An 11,744-nucleotide genomic window follows, 5' to 3' on the forward strand; every position below is an offset into this window, starting at 1 on the left:
TAAAAATTATGTAATATGTTATTTTTTACACATACACAAATGTGATATTTTTTCGATAAAAATTATTAACAAACAAATGATCATATATAGTAAAATGCAAATTTTACAAAATTGATATAGCAAGTTGACACAAAAAAAAATTAGATACCAAAATATGAAAATGAGTATAGTTGGAATTATAAAATATAATTTACCCTACTTTTAATATCAGTTCACAATACACTCCATGTGTGTAAAAATATTTAAAAAATATGATTAAACTCATTTTGGCCCCTTCTATCATTAATTTTTGAAAATTAACTTGAGAATGGATTTGCATGCCTTACTTAAAGAGTTGCTCCAAATTATTGGGAATTTAGATAAATTATAGTAACTTGGGCACACTATATGTGTGTAATTTTTATAAATATTATTTTAAAATAAAATATTTATTATTTAATAAAGTATATATAAAATAATAAATTAATACTAAATTTGTAAGAAAAATAGTGACAAAAAAAAAAGAGATGAAAGAAAATAACTATGAAAATTTTTAGATGAAAATTTTAAATAAAATAAATTCAATGTAAAAATACATACAAAAAAAAAAGGACACCCAAAAGGTGTTCTCCTTATATATATAATATAGATTATATGCACGCTGAGATAACGTGTCATAACGACTAGATATCTATAACAACTAGTTTTGTGGCATATTATTCCTACGTGCATATAATAGTTATTCTTTCACGTTTTAAAGTATATTATAAATAAGATAAAATATATAGATCAGCATATTACATTAGTAAAAAGAAAGAAAAAAAGAAAAAAAATAATTTACCAATTAATGTAAATTGTAAAAAGTTTCAAAGTTAGTTATTTTATCACAAACGGTATTTTTTACTTTACAAAAAAATTGGTGATACGGTGTCATTAACCGTCATTTATTTATTTATTTAAATTAAACCACTCAGGAGTGGAGCGAGCTTTTTGGAGTCCCCGACCCTTCTTTATTACGATCAGAAAGCGAGCAAATTTACAACGGGGAGTACTGACTCCTTATTATTTCTAAAAAGCTGTAAAAAAAAAGGAGTACACCCTTACAGATTTCATCAAAAACATAAACAAGGAGTACTACTCCCTTATAAAAAATCACAAAAGCATAAACAAGAAGTACTACTCCATTATAAAAGTGAAACGAGCTAAGATGGGAGTCAAAATTGGAGACGATAATTTAGTGTGTCAAAAAGTTTCTTATATTATATTCGGATCATCTGTTCTAACTAGCCCTGCAAATCAAGCTATACAAGCAATCCAACAGTTGCCACCAGTGCACCATTACATTACCGAAAAAAGATGAGCATCAAAGCAATAAGTGTGTATGCACAAAATTGGGGCACAACCCAAGCATGCTCACAAGACAAAAAACAGGTAAGATTGCTCTAGAGAATACAACCAAGAAATATGAGCATAATCTACCCGCCATGAAGCCTGCAGTATCAGGCATGAAATACAGACAAAAATTTGCAGCAACCATCAACACGGAATTAGCTACAAAAAATGGAAATTTGCAACCGTAGCAGACAACAATGCAGTATCACAAGCAGTAGAATAAGCTATAACAGATAGAAATTCACAGCCGTAAGCAGATAACAATGCAGTAAAAGGAACTAAGGCAATTGATATCAAGAGAAGTACTCAGGGGGGATCAACTATAATTTTGAAACGAACGTGAGGGAGACCGCAAGAATCAAGGTTGATAATACCTTTTGCTTTACCTGTGAGATGTTCCTTGGAGAGGACACTAAGTTGTTGACATGTACATGCCTGATTAGCCAGAAAATCCACCATTTGATTACCTTCTCTAAAAATGTGAGAGATTTTATATTCTATTTGCCTCAGGAGATTCCCGATCCTTTGAAGGACAATCTGATGATTCCATGCCCCTTGTTGTGGTGTGGAGATGAGCTTGATAATCACCATTGCATCAGTTTCAATTCAAATATTGTGAAATCCCTTTTCGATACATAGTTTTAGTCCTCTATGTATAGCTCGAAGTTCATCAATGTGGAGGGTTTTTTTTATACATATTAGCATAGATGAAAATACGCACTAAATTTTTTTTTTTAAGGGCAAAAATATTTGATGTTAATTTCCTCCTCATCTGTAAGGAATCATTACATAGGGGTGTGGCAACCGATAGATCCAATTATTTTTTTTATTTGATCTCTCTCTCTATTTATATAATCAATATATCAATTCCAATAAAATTACTCCAGCAAATATTCAAGTTTAAAAGCGAATTCTCAAGTACCAATGAAATTGTTCATAATAAAACAACTCAAACAATTCATAGCAATTATAGATTAGTGACAACTTCTTTGTCTTCCTCCTCGTCTAGTATTGTGAGACAACTCTTCAATTCGTTAACTGTTGAATAAGAACCTACAATAAACAAATAAAATAATATAATATTTTGTTAATATTTATTATACCAAGATAATATATATATATATATTTAAAATTTTACTTACTTTCACCTCATTCCACAACCAACGACGAAAACATATCAATCCCTGCAAAGTATTTGGATGGAGTTTAATATGATTAGGGTTGACCAAATGCAAATTGTAATGCAACTGTGGATTGGAACAACTAATATATCTCGTGCCATCCCTCGTAAATAAGGATATTTGACCCCATTCAATTTTCACCAACTTAAGACATCAAAATCTGGAGTTCTTGGCAAGATACTTTTATCCAAATACATTTCCAACTCCAATATCATAGTAATAGTAGAAATTGAGCTCAAAGCCACATATTAATCATACATATTTAAATCATCGAATCCATCACTCACACAAGAAACATCAGACGACATTGTATTTCCTAGACCACCACTGATAGAACTACTTTCTTTCAACCTGGTAGATCTACATTGATAATCAAGCAACAAATCATAATAGTTTTTTCGAATTTCATCTCCTTGTGATTTGTCGCCATAATTAATGAAAAGTAAAATTCTACTAACTTCATTTTATAACGAGGATTCGAAACTGCAGCAACCTCCATAATAATATGACAAGTATCCGAATACTTTTCATATTTCTCCAACATCTTCTTGCCCATACTTTTTCTTAGTTTTTTTCAAAATTAAAAACTCTAAGATTCTAATTTCTACAACACTCTTTTAAATTGACTCCAAGTTCACCCACTCAGTCTTTTTCAAAATAGTATGTGGGTTGTTGTAGTTTGTCTTACTTTACCATTTTTTCACCCACTTATTCATTTAGCTTCAGCATCATAGACGAGTAAGTGGATAGTTTCCTGTTCATACTTTTTGTCCAAAATAAAGAACTCCAAATTTTAATTATACCTTGAATAACCTCTAGGAACTTTAAAAATTGAACAAGCTGCCGATATTTGCTACATCCAAGAAACCAAGTTGAAATTGAAGAAAATTGACATTTAAAAATTGTACTATAACCTTTACCTTAAACTATGAGCTTCAACAACTTTAGGTCTTTAACTCTTTGAGCAGTTGAGCGTGTTTGAGTTAGTAGACTCTTTGGGGTCTTTATCTTTTAGCAATTTTGAGCGCGACGAGGATATGCAAGTCGCTTGACCTTGTTCGAGAGATAAGAGAGTGAAGAGAGGTAAAGTAGTAGTCGTTGGGTGTTGAGAGAGAAGAGGTCGAAGAGTGTTTGAGAATTGAGATAGAAAAGAGTTTAAATTTAGGGCATTCAAATCTTGGGAAGGGAAGAAGAAAAAACTAATATCTAAAGTAAAAAAATAAGAAAATATATATTATACCAACACGGGTCTCCGGGTGGGTGCTATGGACCCAGAACCCCCCCCCCCCCCCCCCCCTTTAATGGATCCAAAACCAAGTAAACCCCTTTAATTTTTTGGATCCAAATTCCCCTTTAAGTGGTTTTTACTGGGTACGGGTCAGTTGCCACCCCTGATTATATGACTTGTCAAATTTAAAGTGGATTTTATGGGGTATTGATGGTTTTCAAAGTATACCGAGGGTGTTTCCAAAAGTTTTATTAATTTGACTCTTGTAGTTTTTTAGAGGATTAAATATGCTCTCCTCATAGTTACAACATAAAAAATAAAATTATGCCTTTTTTAACTATGGATATTTGTAAATTCAGAATCAAAAAGAACATCGTAGACAAGATTTTTTATACAAAATTGCGTCTTGTCAAATTGATTTCATAATATAAAAATAAAATATCATCATAAAATTGTAATATTAATTGTAGTCATATATAGTTAATTTAAATACATTATTGTAGCATTTATATAACTCGTTCCCTTAACATAAACAAATATACAGATTGCTGTCTACAACAAATACTTTTTCAACCACAATAACTACATTTGATCTATATCCAAACTAAGGAGTCAGGCCTCCATCTGCTCAACTCGTCAAGACCAATTCTTACTAGCCCAAGCACACTTGACTAGCCCAGTCCTACTACCCTGCTGATCGAGCAATGCCCAAAAACAGGGCCTGTATTAGCACGCCTAGTACTGAAGAGCAAGGTTGCCCCATCAGCCATATTCCACACATCATAGTAACTTTGTTAGGGCAATTTCCAGCGTGCCAAATAGTTTATAGGATTTAAATTAGGCAACACATTGTAATTCCCTTGTAAAAGGCAATCTTTTTGTATCACATTTATAATATATAAAGGCGTTTCTCTGTCTAATTTCTTTATGTACAAAGAATAAAGTCCCTAGAGAATATATGACTATGGGTCATGATTATGCATTTGATGATAATCATAAAATATCCGTCCAAGGTCTTAATCTTAAAGTTTCAAGCCAAATATCAATGCGATAGGGATATCATTGATTCATTGGAGGCTTGCTCAATGACACACCGTCTTATGAAAAGGTCATCTCATTGTATGGATGTTGGTGGTGGGACACTAATGTGTGTGTGAGGGTGCTTGATTGGAATGAGTAAACTGAAATTGCTCCATAAAAAATTCTTTGTTGGAGTGATAATGTTGAACTTAGAATTTTTGACACAACAATGCAAGACTAGCCATCACGACTTGAGTCACCATAATAATCTTGAATTACATCTTTTGTACTTTGATCTATTTCTTGGTCATCTAGGTGATCACAAACGAGATAATCTAGGTACAACCCTAGATAATATGTAGGTCAATGAGTAGCACAACAATGAATCATCAACCTGAACTTATGAGGCAAGAGATCTCCTATGCTCTTCTAATGTTTCTGGCTAATAAAATTATTTGCCAAGCTACCAAGATAACTAGACATAGCTTTTCTTGGTTGACCTTTTATAATCAAGAAATAGAAAAAAAAAAAACAAAACAAAAAAGGATGCATAGCTATTGTGTCAACAAGGTTTCGATTCACTATTTATATCTTTGACTCAATCGTTAGATAATTGATAACAGGGCCTTACTTGCACGGTACTTGCTATGTAAAGGTTTGCTACCTTCACTTGCTAAATGTCAACCATAATTAAATCGGTTCTTGAAATTAAGGATTTAGTTTCAAGACAATTTGTCTCTTCATCCCCACCGCTAGAACCAGCGGCCCATGATAATCCAGTATCATAAGAAGAATTGGACCCATAAGGAGGAGACGAGTTTGTGTTGTCGCTTGATTCATTCATCAGTTTATTTCTGCTTAAAAGTATGTATTGTAGTTAAATATCAACAATTGTTGAGGTATTGATGAATCTTATGAAATTGTACTCGTATACATTTGGTATTACACAGAATGCCACAATGTAGTGAACTTTCACAATGAAATCATTTGATGGGCAGCTACCATGTAAATGCAAATATGTAGTAACTGAAAGGCACCTACCACTCTGGCCACAAAGTACACAATTCTTGAAAAATGCAATCCTTGATCGAATCTTCTATAGAAGTACAATTTACAATTGTACACATTATTTTAATCAATTCATAAAAATGCTTTATGGAAAAAGTGGCCTGATAAATACTTGGGGCTTTGTGCCTCGACATCCATTACTTGCCGAGAAAGAGGATTTGTGACAAAGTGTAATAAATATTTTTAGGTGAAATAAATATGACAATTTTTTAGGGTCCCACAAATAGTTTTATTGTTATTAAATAAAAATTTAATATTTTATTTAGGTTGTTAACACATAATTCCCAACAATCCTATTATGTAATTTTACTGAAAGTAAGGAGACCAACTTTTTTTTAAAACAAAATAAGTATTATTAGAATGTGTTATTAATTAAATTAAATAATTTAAGTTTTTTTATAAATATCACATTTGCCATTATTATTGTGTATAATAAATTGATAAATTTAATACTTTTACTCAAAGTAAGGACAACAACCTTTTTTTCTAAATAAGTATTATTAGAATGGGTTAATAATTAAAATAAACAATTCAAATTTAATAATAACATTAATATTTGCCATTATTATTGTGTACAATAAAAACTGATAATTAAAATATTTTTGTTAAAGTCGTTTACACAAAAACTCCAACAATCATATTTTGCAATTTTACTTGAAGTAAGGACAACACACTTTTTTTCTTAAAAAAAGATAAGTATAATTAGAATGTGCTATTAATTAAAATAAATAATAAATAAAAATTGCATATTATTATTGTGTACAGTAAAGTGATACAAGTAACCTTGCAAATGGATCGTATTCATTATAGTACATTATTGTTATGTACAGTTTTCTATAAAAAATAAATCGTATTATAAATTTAAAATTATAACTAAATTAAGTTAAATGGCTAACAGTTGAACCAAGTATACAAATAAATATAAAATATATAACAGAACACAGAGTTAGTCATTAGATAGTATAACCAAACTTAACCAATAAAGAGTGAATAAAAGTACAACAGTCGACTACGATATGTTACAAAAACATTTTCTAACGTTAATACATTTTTAATAAAACATTCTAAGCCATGGGTTTAGAAATCAAGTGACAGTAGGAAAGAGGTTACTTGCCGAGTCTCTCAACCCAAGCACGTTTATCCGCATCAGTCATGAGAAGGAACATTTGACACCTAACCTTTAACATAAAGTGATCTTGTGCTGCAAAGAACGATTCCCGCGGTAGTCCCTCCATTTTAGAAAGTGCAAACATGCAATCTTTGATATCATCGTTGGAAATTTTTGCCAGCTTTCGAGTTTTTGCCTCGTTGCAAGCCGTTATGGCATCAATGCAAGAATCAATTTTATTTGAACAACCACTCTGCCCACCTTTTTCGCTACACTCCTCTTGATGCTCTTGAATATTGATTCACAGCCCCGACTGAGAATGAGTTAAAAAGCCCATTGTAGGATGTTTGACATCAAGTTCATCATCGTCATTGGTCTCCAAAGGAGGCATGGCGGAGGAACGGGCAATATTGCATGTGGATACAGAAGCGGAGAATATCTTAGTACATAAATCAAAATAAGAAAGACCCTTCTTTCTCAACCCAAACTATCTGGGATTAACCTGCATGATCATTGATAGTTCATTGACATATGAGAAGAAATGAAAGGAATATATGTTTAAAAAAAAAAATCAGAAATGTACAATTATTGCTACTCATTCAGCCCAACGATCCTCACTAGCAGTGACAGTGCACGTAATTGGATCCCAACAAAAGCCAGTATGTTTGTATACCAAATCATAAAACTTATGCCAAAGCATCCAAAGTCTATTAGCCTTGTCCTTAAGTTGCGCAAAGGTGTATTGTGTTCTATTACGTTCATACAACTCAACACCTGTTTCACGCTAGATTTGCTCACTAAATGTAGATGAGATAAGTTTTTCTTTTTTGTAATGGTCATACATTAATTCAATGAAACAGAGAGACCTACAGAAGATCCCACCATGCATTGTCAATTCTTGACCTTAGCTTCGAAAACCTAGCACATGGCTCCTTCCCTTTTTGACTCATATATCATATTAGAATAACAATGTGTATTACTCAATACCTAAAGTAAGCAAATTAATTAGTAGTATCTTCTCCATTATTTGCCATTGCCATTGAATAATGATTAAGGTAACTAGAAGCACGAAATAGAACAGAGGTTCTGTTCGGCACGAGGCACATTGTATATTACCACGAAAGATTGAAATTGCAGATTTAAGAATTATACAATCAGTAACAGTTTTAAGGGAAAATAAAGTTGGAATAGTAGAAAAAAATTTATTTCATAAGTATGCAATCGAAATATTAAAGCGACTTTTTAACTACTACCATCAAGACATATTATTTTAAAAATACAGTAATTGCATAGTATTTCATCCAATTGAAAAACAAATTATATATGATAAACCCATAAAAAATATAACTAATGGTTTCCGCACAATATCTGCATACAAAAGTTGCTTGTTATTTTCCAATTCCACTTTCAATCGGCCACAAAATAATATAGAAATAAAGTAGACCACTGTCAATAAGAAAAATTCTGTAGTGCGTTTCCTTGGCATACCAAAATAATGGAAAAACAAACAACAAGAAATTGTAGATTATCACAATTTCAAACATAACAAAATAATGAAAAAACAAGCAACAAGAAAAAATGTATATTAGGAACTTGTTATATGCTAGTAACCAGAAAGATGAATTATTTTTCGAATAACAATTGGAAGACGAAACATTATGTAGTGCGAATCTGCAGACTGAAGTGTATGTAATGCTAAAACAAAACCCACCATAAATCTCGAGCTTCGACCGTTTTTGAGGTGAGAGCTCACTTTATCTGGAGTTGCGACTTTTCGCTTCAAGCGGAGAATGTCGTCTTTCGAGCCACATAACTCAATGCTAATGAAAAATGTATTGTACGTCGAACGTTCAGACGGACCAGAGGAAGAGGACGGCGGAGGAGAACTTGTTTTGGTAAAGTCTTCCGTGGTAAGACATTTTGTGAGAGAAACTAACACTACCTATACACAATTAATTTGAAGGCTATGACAAAGGGTTAGGTCTAAGATAAGACATAAGGAAATGATATACCTAATTAATTTGGAGTACCACTTGCAGGTGGGCCTATAATTTAAAAAATATTAGGCCAAAATAGGAATGCCCGTTTCAGTGGGAATAGACTGATCAAACAAAACCTCAACTATTCAAATAGTGAAAAATAAAAATAAGCTTAAATATTTCTTGATTAACCTATTTTCTATTTTATTTCTTATAGAGCCCTTTAACTTATGAGGAAATGCATACTCAAGAATCTCAAGATCCATCAGCATCTCAGGAACTTGCGACAAGGGTTATTCAAATCAACAATTTATTTTCTTAAGTTTAATTTAGATCGAATTTGGACTTTTTTGTAGCAAAAAGTACCATCTCAAGAAGCTACACAACAAAACTAAGAACAAGAAGAACAACCTAGAAAAATAGTAAGACATTATAATATTTCGCTTTTAATGTTTAAGTGGATGTAATATTTCCATACGATCAGAAGGGTAATGCAACTGTTTCTGTTTTTTATTTGTAATAAGTTAGTAATAAGTCAATCGAGTATAAATATCAACTTTCATTAAGGCCTTTTGATAATATCAACAAATTTAATGAATTTTATCTCACAGAGTGACTTATTTGTTAGACGGAAGCAAACTTTACGAGTATTAGGTGTAATTTTTCAAATTGCAGGAGGTTTAAGTATAATTACACTAAACTTCATGAAAGGGGAGTGTAATTATCCATTCTTTTAAAGACAAATCACCAACGCTATTAATATTGATGCAAAAATAATATTATTTTAAAGATAAAGAGTTAACTTATCAAATACACAACTATCGCATTACTACGACCAACAAAAAAATAAAAAACAGAATCCTTCGAAATTCTAGATAAATATAAAAATATTTTAATACTTTGCGCTCTAGGGTGGTATCCTTTAACCAAAGTTCATACCTATTAGTTTAACTCAATGTAAAAAACTCCCGATTTAGTCTTCTCTTACTTTATTCAATTCTCTTTATTTCTGTCTTAATCAAAATATTTTAATACTTTAAAACTTAGTATTACTGGAATTGAGTTTTCAAATAAATAACACTTGGGTAGAATTTTGATATAAAGAAATATCAATTACCACGTACTGATGCAAAATAAACAACCAAAGGTTTGCTTATAAGTAAAAAAAACAAGAAAAAGTATATATAATGCTAGCACAAAAAGAAAAAGCCAGAACAGTACCACCCCGCGCTCCGCCCCCGCCGCCCCAGTACCCTCAACTCCAGCCAACAAAGCCCCCACGCGACACACTGGTGGCGCTGCGCCTCACAAGCCCAGTTGTAGCCCTCCAGCCGCCGCTGCGCCCAAAAGCCCCGAAGTAAAAGCGCTACGCCTCTACCCCTCGCCTTCACGGTCCCCTGGCACCCCCGGCTTTCCGTATTGGCTCGGATAAAAAAGGCTAAGGATGCTGCAGAGCAAGTCATTTGTGAAGAAAACGAAGCAAGGGAAAGTAGTCAAGGTCCTTCATATGACCTAGCTTCAAAGAGTATCTGTTGTCTGTTGTTCTCTTTGTGTTTGTGCATCTTTTGTTTTGTTTTGCTTTCCTTTTTCTCTTTTTTCTTGATAGTGCAGTTTGTTAAGACAATGCCATTATATTAGGGTTGTTCGGGAACTAGGGTTTAACCTGGAATTCGGTGTGCAGGTTGTGAGAGAACATTATTTGAGAGATGATATATATTGTGGTGCCCCTTTTTGCAAAGTTTGTGATGTCGCAGCGGCCCGCCTCGGCTCGTCTGCTTCGACTATCATCATTGTTGACACCAATGTTGTTCTTCATCAGGTGAAATTTTGTTGTCTTTGTAAAAGTTTTTCAAATTTTTGTGCCACATATTGGAAAAGCATTTGAGTTTTGCTTATGTATTGCTTTGTTCTTCTGACACCTGTTAGATTGATTTGCTGGAAAATCCGGCCATAGATGATGTGGTGGTGCTGTCGGTAGTGTTGGAGGAGGTGAAGAACAAAAATCTTTCTGTATATAATAGACTTAGAGCGCTCTGCAGCAACTCCCAGAGGAGGTTTTTCGTCTTTTCAAATGAATACCATAAGTATGATCCTTTTTTAATTTTGTTATGCTTGTTCAGTTGATTGTACACTTAATGGTACTTGTGATGTTGTCATCACCTTCCGGTTTCTCTTTGCTTTGTACTATTTTTTCAGTTTATTCTGAGCTCATTTCTGAGTGCAAGTAGGTTTAGGAAGTAAAAACACATTGGTAGAAGTGATCTCATTCTCTGTTCTGCTAAGTAAATTGTGGCTGGTAGAACTAGTGCACTTTGTACCATTCGTAAGCCTTTCTGAGTGAAAATAGGTTTAGGAATTAATATTGATTAATAAACACATTGGTAGAAGTAATCTCATTCTGTGTTCTGCTAAATAAATTGTGGTTGGTAGAGATAGTGCACTTTGTACCATGCATAAGCCCCGAGGTGTGTGACCCTAAAAATGCAGCTTGAGGTCATGAAAGTGTATCAATTGCTGCGGATTACCAAAATAAATGACCTTTGTCAACAAGATCTTACAGAGATTCCCCGGTTAGTATGGGGGTTGATCACAACCAAGCCAAGATTGTAACTGATTCCCCTCGTTTATACTTGACAGATATCATGGAATCTGGATATTCTGCTCAAAGTTACTTCTTAATAATTTACTATGCTTTAATTTGATGTCCTTGTGCTTTTGAAGTGTTCTTTCTGCATTAACAATTGGATCATATGGAAGACTATATGCTTATTCTTCTTTTTCTTTTACTG

At 32.8% G+C, this 11,744-nt stretch overlaps 1 protein-coding gene and 2 long non-coding RNA genes across 3 annotated transcripts in view; 1 reads left to right on the forward strand and 2 right to left on the reverse strand.

The window, feature by feature from the left end:
• LOC105176003 lies at positions 2,190–3,727 on the reverse strand. The gene is made up of 3 exons (XR_848943.2): positions 3,473–3,727; positions 2,514–2,555; positions 2,190–2,424 (listed from the first exon to the last, which is right to left on the reverse strand). It is a non-coding gene; the product is annotated as an uncharacterized LOC105176003 (long non-coding RNA).
• LOC110013070 lies at positions 6,829–8,935 on the reverse strand. The gene is made up of 2 exons (XR_002288236.1): positions 8,688–8,935; positions 6,829–7,478 (listed from the first exon to the last, which is right to left on the reverse strand). It is a non-coding gene; the product is annotated as an uncharacterized LOC110013070 (long non-coding RNA).
• LOC105176004 (exosome complex exonuclease RRP44 homolog A) overlaps positions 10,121–11,744 on the forward strand; it is a 17,225-nt gene continuing 15,601 nt past the window's right edge. The window contains exons 1-3 of the mRNA XM_020698618.1: positions 10,121–10,453; positions 10,637–10,774; positions 10,882–11,040. Coding sequence (XP_020554277.1) covers positions 10,400–10,453; positions 10,637–10,774; positions 10,882–11,040 — 351 coding nt within the window. The 5' untranslated portion in view covers positions 10,121–10,399. The remainder of the gene's footprint in view (positions 10,454–10,636; positions 10,775–10,881; positions 11,041–11,744) is intronic.

The sequence above is a fragment of the Sesamum indicum genome, linkage group LG13 (assembly GCF_000512975.1).
Source record: "Sesamum indicum cultivar Zhongzhi No. 13 linkage group LG13, S_indicum_v1.0, whole genome shotgun sequence".
NCBI lineage: Eukaryota > Viridiplantae > Streptophyta > Magnoliopsida > Lamiales > Pedaliaceae > Sesamum > Sesamum indicum.